Source organism: Cebidichthys violaceus, unplaced genomic scaffold, assembly GCF_023349555.1.
Source record: "Cebidichthys violaceus isolate CVI_PGR_0920_01 unplaced genomic scaffold, fCebVio1.0.p SCAF_1, whole genome shotgun sequence".
Taxonomy (NCBI): domain Eukaryota; kingdom Metazoa; phylum Chordata; class Actinopteri; order Perciformes; family Stichaeidae; genus Cebidichthys; species Cebidichthys violaceus.
In genome coordinates, this window is record NW_027176262.1 from 5,313,172 (window position 1) to 5,331,664 (window position 18,493).

General features: G+C 45.8%; 1 protein-coding gene across 5 annotated transcripts in view; it reads left to right on the forward strand.

The window, feature by feature from the left end:
• ets1 (v-ets avian erythroblastosis virus E26 oncogene homolog 1) overlaps window positions 1–18,493 on the forward strand; it is a 37,603-nt gene that overhangs the window by 9,979 nt on the left and 9,131 nt on the right. For 2 of the 5 annotated variants that reach the window (XM_068707512.1, XM_068707522.1), the window contains 4 exons: window positions 16,307–16,426; window positions 16,931–17,131; window positions 17,434–17,511; window positions 17,942–18,187. In XM_068707512.1, coding sequence (XP_068563613.1) covers window positions 16,307–16,426; window positions 16,931–17,131; window positions 17,434–17,511; window positions 17,942–18,187 — 645 coding nt within the window. Of the gene's footprint in view, window positions 1–3,457; window positions 3,832–16,303; window positions 16,427–16,930; window positions 17,132–17,433; window positions 17,512–17,941; window positions 18,188–18,493 lie in introns of those variants that run through there. The other 3 variants (XM_068707541.1, XM_068707547.1, XM_068707532.1) reach the window with 3 other exon arrangements.

Below are 18,493 nucleotides of genomic sequence, written 5' to 3' on the forward strand. Positions count from 1 at the left end.
CCTAACCCTCGCCGTTACCCTGTCCTTCACCTCAACCTAAGCTTAAACCAAGTCTTCCCTAAAATGTGATGATTTACATCATGGGGATGTGCAATTGTCCATATTTTGTTCCAAAAAAAGAAAGGGAGTCCCCACAATGTGTAATCAGATATATATCCCCGCAACATGGCTAAAACATGCACACACACACACACACACACACACACACACACACACACACACACACACACACACACGCGCACACACACACACGCACACACACAGGGATACACTACTCCTGTCCCAGCTAACCCTCTGATCTCAGCAGGAGTGCATTCAGCCTGTGGCAACTTCAGACAGCATCCGCCACAGATAGAGCTGAGACTGAGCTACTAGACGTAGACCACAAGGACCCCACTGTTTTACTGTCTGCTGTCTCTTTCTGTCTGTGTGTGTGTGTGTGTGTGTGTGTGTGTGTGTGTGTGTGTGTGTGTGTGTGTGTGTGTGTCCATCACCAGTCTGAGTGTGGCTCTTGAGTATCTGTAAATGAGATTGATTACACGCTAAATACTGTATCCACGCAACATACCGACCCTGTGAGGCCATGCCCATTGTCCGAGATGTTTCGCACTTTGTCTCGGCTAAGTCATCATTTCAGAGTTCACGTTTGTGAATGTGAAAGAAAGCGTCGCGTTGAAATCAAAATACTCTGGTGACTTGCTGCGAGGGCACCGGCATCAAAGACAAAATGTCACTCGACAGCTGTATGGATTGCTCTAAATCTAATAACCTTTCAGTTAACTCCGTGAAAAGTAGCAGGTGCAACGGCTACGTCTAGGCAAGGCAGACACACTCAGACAGCGAGCGGCAGAGAGCAGCGAGGAGAGAGCAAGCTGCTTTAGCGAGAGAGGGCTGCTATGCTGCAACGCAAAATGAGTAACTGTCAAAACCATGGCAACAGCATGTGCCAGGTGAGGAAAAAGAGACACTGGAACCAGAACTTGTTTGAGATGTCCTCACATGTATACTGGTACACATGCTGGCGGATTGTTTTATGAGTGTAAAACAATTAGCGATCCCTTCATCTAAATAGGAAATTACACAGTTTGTTTCAACAATAGCTGTTTTTTTTAAAATTGGTGTTGTGCAAAACTTTGACACAAGCTGTTCCTGCAGTTAACATCAAGATCACCGTGGAGATAAACTGTTAATATTTAAACATGTTTTTTTTTTTTTTTATGGAAATCATTTTCCTGATGTCAGTGTCCTGTTCATGAAAAATGTGTTTGTCTTTAAGGTCATTGTACACCAGGCTGTGTAAGGGCCATGGCAATGGTCATTGCTCTGAGAGACAGATCAGCAACACAGTGTTCTGGAATACAAGAACAGAATATAAATTCAGATGTTTTCTGGAAACAGGAACTTTGCCAGCAAATTGCCTGCTTACAAATACGATTTAACTCATATCAGATCTACTATGCATTCTGAAATGAATCCGTAAAAATACAATTTTAAATGCTTTCTTATAATACTAATCAAACAGGCATGTAAAGAAGGGAAGACCGGCGGAAGAAAACCCAAACTCAAGTGGGCTACAGTGACGACAGCCCAGATATTAGTCAGCAACGCCATTAAACCCCTAATGGCTGCCCTTAGGCGCAAAAGGACTTGGGCTGTCCTTTTAAGAACAGATAGGAGGGAGTTCATTAACAGAAAACAAAGAGGTCCAGTCAGAGTCTCTGACTGACTGAGATGAAGTGAGAGGTACTGTTCCCCTTTCCATTCTTCTCCTCCATCACCCCCTCTTCTTTGCCCCTGGTGAGGCAGCTCCTCTTCACCACAGAACCCACCAGCACTCTTCCCAGACGAGGCTCCTATCAGGCCAATGAAACCTGATCCTGGGCTGCTAATGGAGCCGGTGAAGTACCACCGGTTGAAAAAAATCCATGTGTGATCAATATCCCTGGCTCCCCAGCCTCCACGCATACACGCGTACAGTATGCATGCAGACGTATCATATTGATGTGCATCATAAGGTTGTGCCATATGACTCACTAAACAAGATATGATACGGTTGCGCCTATGGAAAAAGTGGGCTTGTGCCTCAGAGAAACCCATTAACATTGCTTCATTAATGAACAAAAGACTGCACTAACCCTTCAGCGTTGCTCGCTGTAGCTCCATTTCTGTGCACTTGTTTGAAAGCAGCAGGTTCCAGAGGAGTGGGAATTACTATTAGAATCTGTTATAACAGTGCTTGGCTACCATGGGAGGTTTTCCTGGATAGCAAAGGATTGATCAGAGTGTAGCCTTGCTGTGGCTAAAAAGCTCTATCTTTCTCTCGTATTTGCCATTTTTCAGTGGCAGAACAAATTCCTGATTCAATTTCCAGTAAGGCATGGCCATTGTTCCAGATTACTGCAGATAGGACAGCACAAGCTATAAAACAAGCAATACAAACTGAGAATGAGATCAGACATGTTGCCCTGTTCAAACTGAATTTACAACGATGGTCTTGGTGACAAGAGACCCAGCTTGATTGATTTAGATATGTGTACTACTAACTGATTTTCATACTGCTATCACACACCTCATTTTCATTCAAGAATATTTGTAAACACAATATTGCACCTATTTGCACTTTTGTCACTAATACCTAATACAGCTGCGTAAAGACAAAAAGAAGACACGGTTGTTTTTTAATTGATCAGTACAAGGTGAACAGGAAATACTCTGAGGTGTTTATGAGGGTGAGCTACAAGTTATGAGGAAGCCTGGACCTGCAGAATATAGGACACAGACGGGCCGGACTCCCCTTTTAGTTAGCAGTTCTCCACACATAAACTAGGCTACAGCTAAACTGTTAGAAGCTATTTTAAGACCTAAAACCCTTTCAAAAGCCATGTCGCTCTCAATACTGTGCCTAAAAGGTTCCAAAAAGGGCGTATCTCCAAGCTGTTTGTGTCCCCTAGTTGTATTGCCATAAAGAATTATTGTTTTTAATATGTTTTAATGTGGATGACACTTTCAGACACACTTGCAACGTTTTTTTTTCTGATTTGCTTTTTTTGTTTGTCTTTTCATGATATGTTTAAAACTTGATTTTTAGCTAGGCTCGATGGAGCTGTTGAATGAACTGTTTGGGAAGGAACGTGTTAAAGCATTACCACAGCTCCTTCTCAGGCTTCTGAGCAGCTCTCACATCTCCAGAGTGTTTCTCATCCCTGTAAAATTTGCGATTTGCGGGAACATGTAGACTCCTAACTGCGTCCTGATGACGCGAAAGGGGTCTTGGTACAAGTGGGTTCTCACTGAGACGCCGGGGGAGGTGGTAGTGCGCGCGCGCGCGCGTGTGTGTGTGTGTGTGTGCGTGCATGTGCACAAGGAGTGTTGGGGGGGGAATTGTAATTGAATTGTGAATCAACTGGCAAGTCAGCCCCAAACACCGCCCCCTTCAGCTGTCGTCGCACTCCGGCTCTTTGCTAAGCAACGCCCACAGGCAGAGATAGAGAGGAAGAAGTGAGTGAGTGTGTGAGTGAGAAAGAACGAGGAAAAGAGGGAGTGTGTGTACATGTACCGGAGAGGTAAAGAGAAAAAAAAAAAGATAAGTTAGGAGTAAAAGAAACTGAATCGTTTTTTTTTCAGTGTGAGAAATAAAGAAAAAGTAGAATTGAGCGGGGCGCCAAAAGGAAGAGAAGATTTTCCTCTTATAGTGTGTTTTTTTTTTTGGTGTGGAGCTGTTAGAATAAAAGAGGGACGCGGCGTCATCAAGTCAAAGTGATCCGATGGTCATGACGGCAGCTGTCGATATGAAACCGACGTTAACAATCATAAAGGCTGAAAAAATGGACGGTGAGTAGGCTACACTACAACTCTTCTGTGAGCGCTTGACAGTTAACACGAGACTAACGTTACTCCTGACTGGTTTCCCTCTAACGTTGCCGGCTGCTGGCGTGATCGCGCTGAATGTTGACAGTGATAATTGTCGGTAATTACACGCGCGGAGAGTGGGACATGACGTCGTGAACGTATTTCAGTGTGCAGATGGTCGTCGGTTGCTCAATACTGGACAACACGCAACACTTAAGAACAAATGCAATCACGCCGGAGGCTGTACAGTCATGTAATATCCACAGCCAGTGTGTGTGTGTGTGTGTGTGTGTGTGTTTGTCATGTTTATTGAATCCATCAGACTCTGACTGGCGTGCCTTTTATAATTAGCAATACGATGATCTGTGGGAAATAAGGGATACTATAGTGAAGTTATTTGTTTTTGCTTTTGTGGACACATCACAAAAGTATGCTTAATAATGTCATGTAGGCAAAATACATTGTCACACCACATAGTTTGATTATGTTTACATTGTTTTTAACGTTCTTTCATGTGGATGACACTTTCAGACACACTTGCATGTTTGAAACTAACTACTTTAAGTTCTGTCATATATTGTGTTTAGGATGCGTGCCGCTCAAATTGCCTACCGACACATGCTTTGTAGTTTTCATGTGCTCTCTTTCTTCCTGCTTCGATCTCACAGCAGATCTTTCTCCATCTCTCTCTCTCTCTCTCTCTCTCTCTCTCTCTCTCTCTCTCTCTCTCTCTCTCTCTCTCTCCTCCATCTAAACACCCATCTCTGACCCCGACGTTCGGTGCCACTCTGGGAGAGCCAGGGCACTCTGCCCAGCCGGCATGGGAGAAAGGCAGTAGTGCCTAATCACTGCCCTCCCCACCAACCCCGCTGTCTCCTCCACCTCCTTCCCTCCCTCCTTCTCTACCTCCCCCTCCTCTGCGGTGGTTGAAACTGACTTTCCAGAGGGAAGGAGAGGCAGGCTGAGGTGATGAATCTGCAGTGCTGAGGCTTGCCTTTCTGATCCCGCTGCCTGGGAAGACTTGGCTTGCTCCAGGGGTAGTCCGGGGCAAAATACAGGGAAGCCCACAACTGTGAGCAGTGTTTGGATTCAAACCATTGTGTGGTTTCACTTCTCTCTTTTTTCTTTTTTTTTTTTTTTTTTTTTTGTCCAGAGTGATGTTACACATGGTGGCATGTTTGGATGATTTGCATCCAGCAGCATTTTACATTAACAAATCCCCTGTGCATTTGCAGCTCAGGTGGCGTTGAGCCTGTTCACAGAGCAGCGAGCAGCATTGATGCATCGTGGAAATTTGATACTAATTGCTCGTGTTGACCCACTAAGGGGGCTGTGACTCACCACATTAACCGCTCCTGCTCCTCGCCGTCAATACCTGCACAGCGTAGATCCGCGCATACACGTCTCGCAAACTCGCGGAGAAAAAAAAAGTGCTGACAGCTGCAGTTAAGTTGCCAAAGCGTAGCACTATCTTGCAAAACCATTTTGCAACGCTCGCGCCCGCTCTTCGCATACTAGGGTGCACTCGGGTCAGGCCGAGGCTGCCAAGGAGCAGCACACAACTTGACACAAACAAATCTTTTCTCCACCCCTGTCTCGCACACACACACACAGACACACTTTGTTCTGCTCGCTTATTGCTATTAGCATGCTCGGCAGATAAGTGCCCCACACATGTCCAAGGCTGCTTCTGATCCCAATGAGACACAATAGTGATGTTCAGTGTCGCAGGCGTGCAAAGGACCATGAAAGGCCCTTTGCTTGTACTTGCTGGAATAGATAAGAGCTCCACATAAAGCCAGAATGCATTTGTTGGAATTGTGAAAGCAGCAGCTGTCCCCAAAGAACATGGATGCTCAGCTTTTCACAAGCAAGCGTAGAGCTACGGCATTGTGGGAACTACAGATGTTGGTCTTTTTTTTTCTTTCTCCAAACACTTGCAACCACATTCTGTACATATATACCCACCAACGGCCTTAAGTGGCTTCATCCCACCTTACTATGTTGTGTGTTTTCCTTTGCGATGGAAGTGTAGCCAGTGTCAGCCTACCCAAGGCCTGTTTCTCTCTCTCTCTCTCTCTCTCTCTCTCTCTCTCTCTCTCTCTCTCTCTCTCTCTCTCTCTCTCTCTCTCTCTCTCTCTCTCTCTCTCTCTCTCTCTTCCCCCAGTGGAGGTAATTCCCTTTTTAAAGCGCTCACACTGTGCCAGGGTCAGAGGTGCACCCAAACAAGGCATCTAAAGTTCCACAAAGCTTTTTATTCCTCTGTTCGGTCATAGTTGTCAATTTCTGACACAGCACTCTTACTTCCATGTAACCCAGACCATGGTAGCTTATTATTGAAAGCATCATGTAGCCATAACAAAACTGTCAGCGCTACAGAGAGGAGTTTTTTTTTTTTTTTTTTTTTTTTTTTACGATAGGAGAGAGCATTGCTTAACCAGGAAGGTGTTGGATTGTGAAATTGCAGACATGAAAGAGCAAGTGCTCTTGTGTTGTGATGTTCGTATTGAGTGTATGAAGCTGTGCACGGGCCTGAGGCTGCAGGGCCGTCTGCATACACAGAAATTGAAACCGCAAGTCTAGAATTTTGAAAAAAATGATTTTCGAGGCATGGTAATAAATCATTACTTATGTTAGAAAACCACACATAATGTAAAAACAAACTATTTCAATACTATATAAAGTATCTTGTCTCTCTCGTGGTTGCATGCATTACCTATTGTATGGGGACACGCTTACGAAACACAAATCCAATTTTGAGATTGGTGAATATTCCTGAATTCTGCATTTTAAGAAGAATTCTTTTCTTTGGTAACTGTTGGTGAACGAGGCCCATTGTCCCGAGGTTACCCAAGTATAGATTTAATATGCAAGAGAGTTGTCAATCATTTACAATACAAGGAGTTGTCCGCTTTAGACTTGAGTGAGTCGTCCCTCTTGTACTTTCTGTCTCTGTTTCGTCAGGCCTGGAGGTCGGGGTTCAGTGGCTGACAGGAATGTTTGTGAGCATGCCCTGCTGGGTGCCATGCATGGAGGCATAGAGGGAGCTTGAGTGGGAGGCTCACTTTTATCTGATCAAAACACTGCTGTTTGTTATAACTGGCGTGCCTGATGCTTCTTCTGAGAGCCCTTATAAGGCCTCTCGTTCCACGCCCGCCACATACACTATGCACACACAAGCGCATACAGGCCATGCCACACGAATGACTCTTGGAAGAGCTTCACTGATTTTTTTTGATTTTTTTTTTTTCATTTCCAAGGTGCCTCCCATGTTGGTATGGTGCGGAGAGGGGTAGCTTGTGTCAGAACAGAGGGTGTTACATAAGCTCCAGCTTTTTGCTTCGGTGTGTTTGTGTCAGCACTCCTTCAGTAGCACGGTGTAATATATGCCAATGTTTGAGTGTGCGTGGCCGCCTGGCAGCTGTGCAAACACAGTTTGGGTGATCCAGGCTTCTCTTGATGTGGTCCGTCAATGAATCGGGCCAATCGGCGCTAACCGGTCCGTTTTCCACCTGACGTGCGCCGTGTCAAACTGAGGACGATAGGGTTTGTCTGATCGGAACTTGATTAGTCAGTGAGTGCATCACTTCCATGTCATTAGGTGTTTGATCAGGCCATGACTGCGCCTAGAGGGCAACTGATACCAGCTCCCTCAATGGACCCTCCCTGTGCTGGTCGGACTGGTCAACAGACTGGGCGGATACAAATGAAATAGCTTTCTATGAGTTTCCACAATGAGTCTTGTCTTTGTCGCCTTACTCAGTGATTCCAAAGTATTTCCCTTTTTTTCTTTCCATTCGGTCGGGTTTCATTCATCGCTTCTTCATCAAGCTGTGTTGCCCATATAAACATAAAACCATTATAATGCGTTGGTCCTATCTTGACGCTTCCCTGGTGACTACACGCCTTAATCTTTGCTTATAAAGCTTAGTCATAAAGCAAGGCGTGTTAGCGCCAGATACAGCAGTCTGCTAAATAGTAAGCATATGGTGTGGGAGAGCGTGAGAGGGGGTTGGGTGTTTGAGGGACGGAGAAAAGAGAGGCCTTCCAAGGTGTGGCCGATATGATGGTAGCAAATAGTCCTTGTTATTGTAAAGAATAATTAGAGATCAAAATGACTAGAGTTGCCTCTCCTTTTCGATCGGTCTTCGACAGCTTCTCGTTTTACTCGCATTCCACAAAAAGCCAACAAGCAAAACAAAGGAAAATATGTTCCTTGGCTGGTGAAATAAAGCATTAATAAGCTTCCTTTGGACAATTCTTTTTCAATCTTTCACCCACCCACTCATACAATTCCTTGTCAAGTGTTCCTCCCCCTCCTTTCCCTTTCTTCCCCTGTTTTCCAGTGCCTTTCTGTTGGCCACATGGGCTTTTTTTTTTTTTTTTTCGCACGCCACCTTGATGTGGTGCACAGTGAGTTCCTGGTGAGTGCACTTTGTCCCATCTCCAGTCATTCCTTGCTTGTAATCCCTGAGTCATGGCACTAGACGCCTGCTGCACCACACGCCACTGGTTGTCCGACTTGTGCGTTTGGTTGGCTCGCTTACTGGTTTCTGATGCCACAGGCTAAATTACCAGTCTGACTGTGAGGCCCCAACTGGCCTGATGGTGCCCCAAAATGGCTCCACAACCTCCCACGCATCTCAACATTGTCAGGAGTGCATAAGAACGTCTTTTTTTTTATTTTTGTCCTCTTATTCTGTGTTATGGTTCCACATTTAGGAGCCGTGTTTCCTGTAATGGAATAGCAAACTGGGCTAGTTTAGAAACATGCCTGCTTTGAGAATCAGTCCGGTGTCCTGAAAGGCAACGAGCGTTCAGCTGTTCTCAACAAGGCCATGTCACTCATTTTGTTTCGTGTATGTTCCAGATTTCCTTTCCTTGTTTTCTGTTTTGTCTGCGTATGCTGGACACCACCTGTTTTTGGTGTCAGCATGCTGCTTTTGTAATCAGGTGAACAAATGGGCCACAGGCTATATTTTTGTCAGACCTACAGCATCAGACTTTTATTGATTGATTGGCCCGACGGAAGCAAAGGAAGATAAGGAAGGGTGTGTGTGTGTGTGTGTGTGTGTGTGTGTGTGTGTGTGTGTGTGTGTGTGTGTGTGTGTGTGTGTGTGTGTGTGTGTGTCACGTAGGTGGCTGGCTCCACTGTGTAGGTGAAACTCTGTGGCGCTCACGATGAGTCGAGCCCCAGTGACGCAGTCAAATGGGAGGCACATGTGTTCTGGCAGCCATGGAGGTGGTGGAGGAGAGGGACTCGGTGTAAGTTTTTGGACGGCCTCTGGAGTTTAGAGAGAGCAAAAGCAGCTGGATTCCATTGCCTGCCCCGCCTGACGTCTGCAGTATCTGCATGTTTCAAATATGGAAATGAGTTGCCTTTTCTTACTATGTCTGCTGTAGGCCCACATAATGGAAGCATAATGACAACTTGACTTTGACAATATTCTGTTTCAGAAATGCCATAGTGTCAAAATGATCTTTTCGGCTTCACGTAAAGGCTCACTGGAGATGATCTGTTTGTTGCCTAAAAGTTGTGTTTGTTTTGTTCATAGTTACAGGGTAAGCGTGACCACTTTTGAGTCATTGCGCAGGAATTTTACAAGATATGGTCATTGCTTTCATCATGACCAGTCACATTGTCAAACGAAGCAGCACGATATCCCCTCAAGTTCAGTCATTCTTTGATGGAATGAGTCACAGTCTGTGTGTGTGTGCGTGCGTGTGTGTGTGTGTGTGTGTGTGTGTGTGTGTGTGTGACAGAGACAGATAGGAATATGGAGATAGCAAGGTGATAGTGAGTTAAAACATCTGAAATGAAAAAAACGCATGTTTAGGAAATAGTTTCCATTTCTTATTGCGAAACAGAGTTGTGACTTTCCAGTTATCACGCCGTGGTTTACATCTCTTTAAGCAGCCAAGTGAGCCGAAGCTGAGGTGTTTCACGGCATCATGAAAAATAACAGCCACATCTTACATATGATAAAGGAAGAAGAGGTTTGATGTTTTATGCTTCTATTAGCCGTGGAGTCTACACTGAGCTTAAAATAGAAGAGCAATTCATCTTCCTGAGCTGAAACCATTGTGCCACTTAGACCACAAGTCATTTTTGGTCGCATTAGAGGAAAACAAGAAAGCTGTGAGAAGCACATTAGTGATTGTAAAACAGAGGTGGAATGTGAGGCGCGCAACATGAAAACACTGCGGTCTGGGGGGAATTTATTTATCAAGTATCCATCTGTCGCCCATAGCTTGCCTTCAAACAAGCAACGAGCTCTTATATGTGTAATTAGAGCCAGCCGCGACAAGACTTACATGCGTATGTGTTGCACAAAAGATCGGCCGAGTGGCGAACAGTTCCATCGGTGTGTGTGTGTGTGTGTGTGTGTGTGTGTGTGTGTGTGTGTGTGTGTGTGTGTGTGTGTGTGTGTGTGTGTGTGTGTGTGTGTGTGTGTGTGGCTGCGTGCCGTCCCACATAATCCACAATTTTATCAGGAAACCGGTTGTGGAATGTATCGGTTTGGACGAAAAATGGGGGCAGGCACCGTGTTTTGTGGAAAAAATGCAACACAGAGAGTAAACTGTTTGTCAGATGTGTCGTGTGTTTGGTTTAACGCCTAAACAGTTCCCCCAGAGCATCCCCTGTCTGTTTACAACAGGGACGTGGGCCTGGGAGAGAAGCTAGCCTGGATACGGCTCAGCTAACACCACCTGCACTCTCCAGCACGGCGCTCGCCTGTCAGTTCCCCTTTCTCACCACTAGGCGTAACACCGATGGATAAAACAAGACAGTCGAATCCTTTTGGACTAAGTAGTGCTTTCATTATAAATAGTTAGCATATATGGATGTCATGGAGAACTATGAAGTTGTGTGAGAAATGTCAGATCGCTACTGTCTGTGTAGTGCTTTAGTGCAATGCTGGCTTTTAGCTTGTTTGTGCAATGTGATGTGAGAAGTGCACGACTCTTGCTCAATCTTTTTAATACTTGAGGCATACCTAAACCCCCCCCCACAACAAAAAAAAACAGGCCTTTTCACACTGTTAAAGATCACAGAGCAACAAAAGCTTGTAGAAAGTTAAATAAGCACCAAGGAGCCAGACCCTGCTAAATTCACTTTGTCTCTGTTCCTTTCGATGTTCTGGAAAGGAGAGAAGTTCCATCAAGCTTTTAGCAAAAATATCTTTAGCGTCTGTTGCTGATGGCGCGTATCATTTCAAACTCAGACGTAATGTCATATCAAGCGCTGAGACTTTGGCATAAACAGTAGGGTTAATGCACTTTCACATCATAAGCTAATATGATTTCAGAGATGGAGGGAGTGGGATAAAGAAAGACGGCAAGGCAGCTATCGGGTATTAGTCTCACTTATTGTCTGCTTCAGTAGCCGATATGTCTGTGGTGGTGATGATCCTGGACAACTCTAGTTTCATGGCCAGAGACAGATGTCAGCAGTAGCGGCCTCGTCCCGTACAGCTGCCTCACACCACCGCAGGGTTGTGCTTCAAGAGGGCAGCCAGGAGCCAGTGGTGGAGAACTAAGAATAAAACGAGTGTCTCAGCAGCACTGTTGTCTGTGATGGTCCTGGTTTATGCGTAGGATCTTTTTAGGTTAACGCTGCTCCCGCGCTGGAGCAGGCTCGGGTCTGGGTCTGGGTCTGGCTTCTTCACTTCGGCTTGAGCCAGGCCAAGACGTATACTCCTGGTCATTGGCATTGAGATGGAAATCTAAACAGTGGAGCGGCTGGCCGAAACAAGCGGCCCTCTCAAAACCAGACCGCTTCCCCTCCTCTCGTTCCACTGCAGCCCTCAGCCACCACTCTATCACCCCGTGGCACTGAATGGGCCCCCTTCATGTTGGTCGGGTTTATGACCCCGCGTTCTCAGACCAGGGGTCCAGATACGGGCCTCCATCAAAGGGCCTCTCAGATACCACTGCCACCTCTGGTCTGCTGTGGATAGACTGGTCTGCTTTAAAGAGACGATTATAAGCCCTTGGCAAGTAGCCAAGACCTCCTTTCTTTTCCCTGCACCGCGTCGTGACCCCGCTGACGCGTACCTGTATGCATGTAGGGATATTAAGGAAGGGTATGACCCTCACCTGAACCCTCAACTCACCTCATTTCCCACAGGAAGTAGCGACTTAGCCACAGGAAATGGACTCTTCTGCTGATAAATAAAGCCCACCATACTCTCAGCTACAAAGGGGGTGGGGGGGGGGGGGGGTGGAGACATGACTCGCCACATGCTTTGAAACTGATATAAATTAAATGATAATTTGACCCTAAAGTGTTTCACTTTTCAAAAACCCAGCTCTGAATAGCCTTTGAGATGTCATCCTGATTTATTTTTTTTGTTTACAGCCGACTCTCTCTTCCTCACATCAAAACACTACCACCCATCGGACGAACTCTGAAGGTCTATTTATAGCTCAATGGCATGATAGAAAGCATATTGTCCCCCATTTGTTGGGTCTGGTTGCCTGCTCTGCTTGTATCATTGCATCATTCTGAGCAGAGGCAGCAGTCCAGGCTTTATGAATGAACCGAGTCTCCGCCAGAGGCTGGGAGATGGCACCGATCCCACTGTGATGTCACTCCAGAGACAAGCAGAAGAGAGGGAGCATTATGAGACCTCCCATTCATTCTTCCGTCGCTCTCTCTCTCTCCCCGCTGTGCCCACCCCCGGCTCTCTTGTCCTGTGATGGGCTCATGTTACAGGCCGGTGACTCATCCCCCGCCCCCTCCGTACTCAGTCATCCCTCACCCACCCGGGATCTTCCCCAGTCCTGATCCTGCCCTGCCCTGCCCAGCCCCGTCTGTTCCAGCTCCACAGACTTTGGCCCCAGCCGCAAACAAAAAAAAAAAAAAAATCCCAATTTCACACCCACGCTCTGGCGCACAGGCTGCTAATTTGGTTCATGTGTGTGTGTGTGTGTGTTGATATGCGTGTCGGTTGAACAGCTCAAGGTGCCAAACAGAACCCCGGTCTAAGGTTGGGTTGGGGTTTGGTCACAAGGGCAGCGCACGGTCTGTCAGTGAGAACCCCTCGGGGGAAAATATGGTCGTCGCACTCAGCAGCCCGTCCATTACTCATATCATGGCAAGAGGAGAGTAGCTAATCAATACCTTTTACTGTAAATCCAGACTAAACATCAGTCTCACTTCATCAGTGATTCTTAGAATAGATGGACTTATTATTCCCTCTTTATCATTAGTAGCAATTGGTGTCATTTTGTAAATTTTCACTCCAGACGCTCTTTTTACTCGTGTTAGTTGTTAGTGAAATGCCATAATGCTGCATGTGATTTACACCCACTCCCACATTTCTTGAGCTAAGTGGATGGAACTCATTTTGTGGACAGACCCACACCGTCTAATGTGGAAAGTGATGACTTGTAGATGCTCTAACTCTCAGTACATACTGACCATTCTGTATCTAATGGGACTCGCAGGCATTGAAATCCTATCAGGACTTCATCATTTACTAGAGATTGTCTAGATCCGAGCTCGCCTCTCTCGCTAATGGATGCACACTGTACATTAGCTCTGCCGCAGATAACTTTCACATGGATCACTCACCGCGGAGGCTGCTCTACTATCGCTGCACTCTTTGCTCTTTTGTTTTCCTTTCAGCCTTGCCGTGTCCTCTGCTTCATCTCTTTAAGATTTTGATTCACAAAAACACAACAAAGTGATGCACATTCATATTAAGCGCTATTAAAAAAGCAAATTGTTCTGTTGGAAATGTAATTTGTGTTTTATAGCAACTGCTGTACAGTCACCTAACAGCCTTGGAGAAATAAACAAACTTAGAAGACATCTGTGTGCTTTGCATTGCTGCAAGACATTAAACAGAAATCCCACTTCAAAACTCATTTCAAACAAGAGAAACAAGTAATTCAAATTAAGAACAAAAGAAATCAAACAAATTGCAGTTCACATTTAAATTTGCTCTATAATCATGGTTCACATATTTCTCTCGTCAGAGTGCCTAATGGCAGTTCTCATGCACGATGGTGTTGAGTGTCTTTGATGGAGGATTTAGTGCTAAAGTGGGTTCAAGTCTGTGTGGCCTGCTGGGGCTGGGGCTGGGGCTGGGTTGATAAAAGCGATGGAGAGGGAGGGGCGTAAGCGGTTCGAAAGTGCAGACAAACTCCGCTCGATCCAGCTTAAATAAACTGCCACATCTCGCCCCTGCCTTCACATCAAAGCGCCGGCTGTCTGAGCCCAAGTCCCATCTCAGCTTGCAGCCGTTTGCAGCATGTACATTTGAGCGTACACCAAGAATATTGAAAAGAAAAAACGTGACCTGGCTGTCAGGAGCAACTTGTACATAAAGAGAGAGAGAGCTCAGGTCTTATTTACATTGTGAAACTGCTCATTTTATTTTGATATGTCTGACAGTAGTTAAACTGGGGTCTTATACAAGGCTGTGAAACAGTATTCATCCAAGTCGAAAGTAAAAGCAAGGTAGAAGAGCAGAGAATAAACAACTTTCTGTTTGTTCACCAACAGAGTAACAGAGAGCAATATATTATTGCATGCCTAATTGAATCACAAGAAGAAGCAAAGGGCTTTTGTCTGTCCTCTGTCTCCGGCCTGTTGCGAGGTTTCTTTCTTTAGAGAGAGAGAGAAAAAAGAAGGGGGGGGGGGGGGGGGAGCCCAAGACAGAAAAAAAGAAACTGGGAGACCTAATTTTACAAACAGCCAGACAGCCATTGGTTGCATGGGCAAAGGAGGGACAGCTGCTGAGCATTCCAGTCGAGGTCGAGACGTCAGCGAGTGGTGAAAACAAGCATGAACTGTATGTTGCCCCAGTGTGCTGCTGGCAGATCAAACCGCCAGCCAGTGGAGATGCCAGAACATCTGGGTTCGACGAATGCCGTTGCTGTGAGAGGAGTGACACAACTCTCCCTCATCATGGTTTTGCCTTCAAGCAAAGACTTCTGTGATCTGCCTTTTAACGATTTGATTTGACGCGCAATGGAGAGCGACCAGAGGGATGAGCTAAAGAGAAAGACATGCATCAACAAAATAATAATAATAATCAAAGCCCCGATTGAACCCTTGAATTTGTGTGCACCTTAACCCGCTGAAGCCCCAAGAGGTTGACGTTTTGCCTCACGCACACTTTCACCCCCCAAGTTGATTAGACGAGATTCGAACAGATCATTATCTACGTCTGTCTTTGTTGTGTAAAGGAGTGTGGGCGCTTTGCAGATTGAATGAGGCATGTCAGCTAATTGGAACTCTATAAGGCCTTTTTATGTCTATTTACAAGTCATTTGTTGAGTCTCTGCCAGATTAGTTTTTAGCAGTCTATTCTTGTGTCAGTGGCCCGGGGGTCTTTCCCCTTCTCCCCTCATCATCTCCCCTGCTTTGCCCTCTCATCCCACACTTTTCTGCAGACTGTTCATTCTAATTAGATGAGTGCGAGTCATCAGGCACTGTTTAAAGCCATCAAAGGGAGCTCTGTGTTCCGCACTGGGTGCCCACTGGCTGTGAGCAGAGAACAGAAAGCCCAGTGTGCGACAGAGACCCTCGAGACAGCCCCCCCCCCCCCCCCCCCCCCCCCCCCCCCCTTCAAACTCTCCTAGCCACCCGCCAGCAGCCGCTGTGACATCATCACCTCATCCCTCGACCCTTGACCTCTCAAAATGTTTGACCCCATGCTTGGTCCGGTGACAGTAGGCCCACTGTGCAAGGGCAGCATGGTAGGAGGGCTAGCAGGGGGTCATGGGGTCAGTGATGGGCACCAGGCGCAGCTCTCCCACCCATGTAGGAGAGCTGGTCGTGTTTGTAGTATTTGCAAGTAAACTTGTGTGTTTATTTTAATGCAGAGTGCCGGATGAGTCATATTTGCCTTACGACTCCAAACAACTGCCAGAAACTAGACATTTGCAAAAAAAAATATATATATATATATAAATAAAGTGGTTGAAGCCACTCTCTGAACTGTCCCAACTCATCGAGCACTAAATTCTGTTTAAAAAACGGTTGAGTCATTGTTTCTACTATTCAGCCTTTCTGAAACATGCACATGCAGTGTTACCTCTGTTTGTCAACAGTTCAGATACGACAGTGTGACAGGTCTTGTTTAAATAGATTGGATCTGATGCAGAGACACTGTCTGTCTAGACGGGATGTAATTGTTTAGCCATGTTGTTGATCACGGGCTAATACAAGTGTGTGTGTGTGTGTGTGTGTGTGTGTGTGTGTGCGTGTGCGTGTGCGTGTGCGTGAGAATATCTAACTGAGCCACATTCACAAGTCTCTCTTTCCCACCCCCGTTCTCTGTCTCAATTTAATTTCCCACTCGGTAATCTTTCTCAGCATGAAATAGAATACAGGATGCATTGTCAGTTGTCAATAATGATTAAAGCAGAATATGATATTAGCATATTTGTAATTGCAATAATAACATAATCAATTTCCTTTTTCATTTGTGACCAGCAGATCCGGAGTGCGGAGACGTCCCCCTGCTAACTCCAGGAAGTAAAGAGATGATGTCACAGGCTCTGAAGGCCACCTTCAGTGGCTTCACAAAGGAACAGCAGCGGCTCGGTATTCCCAAAGGTAAAACTGTCAGCTGCTTGTGTTCTTATTAGCCCCCTGGTCACATTTTCATCTGGGAAGTTAAACGCATGAGCCCTCAGAAAAGTCTTTTTGGTCGTTTGTCATACATGCACACTCACTAGATCAGTTCACATTATAGCCTGCTTTAAATCATTCAGTGGAGTCATCTCTTAGAATGACTGAAAACAAGGAGACACCCAGTTATTCCAGAAATGGCCTTATATTACATACATTTCCGACCGGGCAGACTGTCTGACTGCAGCATCCAAAGAGTGAAATACTGCAGTTAGGCCGACCGCAGAGCCTCTTCATGCTGCTTGGAAAGCGCTGGACTCTTAAGTAATCATACTATATCTGCAAAGCTATGATTTTGCCTTGTCATTAACACTGCTATGTACCTGCTTGTTTTTGAATGTACAATTTTTAACGGAGGGATTCAGCAAGTTGCACAAATACTTTATTTAAACAGTTAATAAAACAATCACCAATTGTGACCCTTTCCAGATCCCAGACAGTGGACAGACAACCATGTGGCTGCGTGGCTAACGTGGACAGTGAACGAGTTCAGTCTGAAAAATGTCGACTTTGACAAGTTCTGCATGAACGGAGCCAGCCTGTGTGCGATGGGGAAGGAGCGCTTCCTGGACTTAGCGCCTGACTTCGTGGGTGACATCCTTTGGGAACATCTAGAAATGCTTCAGAAAGGTAAGGCCACATTGGTCCGAAGGCGTATTTTCAGATTGTTTGTATTATTATCAGGCGATTTTAAGACGGCAACTTTTTTTATATCTCACATACAGTATGTGTACAGTACCACACAGGGTGATATTGCTGCTTGCACCAATTTAGCACACTGTTGGCATTTGCAATAGTAACAGGAGGCAAACACAGGAAGATGCAATTTAGCTCAGGTCATTAATTTTTTATAACGCTGGATGCAGTTACACGATACATGGAAATCAATGGCGAGGTCACTGACGCTCGTTCTCTATCTATTTTTCATGAAGAGGATGCAAAGCATTACCCCATCAATGGACTGACCTCCAACTTCCAGGAATCCCGTTATACCTCAGACTACTTTGTCAGTAAGTACTCATCACACTCGTAGTCAATCACTGTGTAATAGCACAAGATCGGTGCCACATGAATGGGGGGAAAAAAGAGGAGTGGTTTAGTGTTGTGAATGAAAGATTTTGGGCTCTTAATGGGAAAAGATCCCTTTGACATTTTGATTTTGATATATAGTAAAAAGCCTGTTTAGCCATAAATTGACCACATATCTTAGAAAACAATATGGCATCACTATAAGTTTTGCTAAAGTTATGTACACGTATGATCATCGTACTCATCTTATGCGCTCAGGGCCGTGTTTTGTTATGGACTATTCACACACTAAGCGTTCGGCACAAGATGCATTATGACTCGGCTCTCCTAAGATTGATCTTCCTGCTCTGCTCTGCTCCTCGCTCTCCGTCTCTGCTTTCTATCCACACTCATTTCCCTTTGTCTCTCCAGGCTACGGTGTTGAGCATGCTCAATGTGTCCCTCCTTCTGAATACTCAGAGCCCGGCTTCATCACGGAGTCCTACCAGACGCTTCATCCCATCAGCTCGGAGGAACTGCTGACGCTCAAGTACGAGAGTGAATACCCCGCCGTCATCCTACGGGACACGCCCCTCAACCCGCTGCAGGGGGACTACTTCACCGTCAAGCAGGAGGTGGTGTCCCCCGACAACATGTGTGTGGGACGCCTCAGCAGAGGTGAGGGGTCGCACGCTAAATACGAGGCCTGGATACTTACTTTCAAGCAGAGCGTCGCGGTGGAGAATGTGCTGCATTTCTGTTTTAATCAACACGTTGCTCGGATGGAGTGTTGCGATAAACGCGTCCGCATGCGAGTGCATGTAAATGTTTTTTTGCGTGGGTGTCAGTGTGCGTGTGACAGTGCTGAGGCTACCAGAAAGTTGTCATGCCACATCAGCGTGCATGTATTAGAAGAGAAGAAAAGCAGGCCTTCTGGTTGGTTTGTGGTTCAAGCAAACCTGCGTCGAACACTCTAGACCGGGT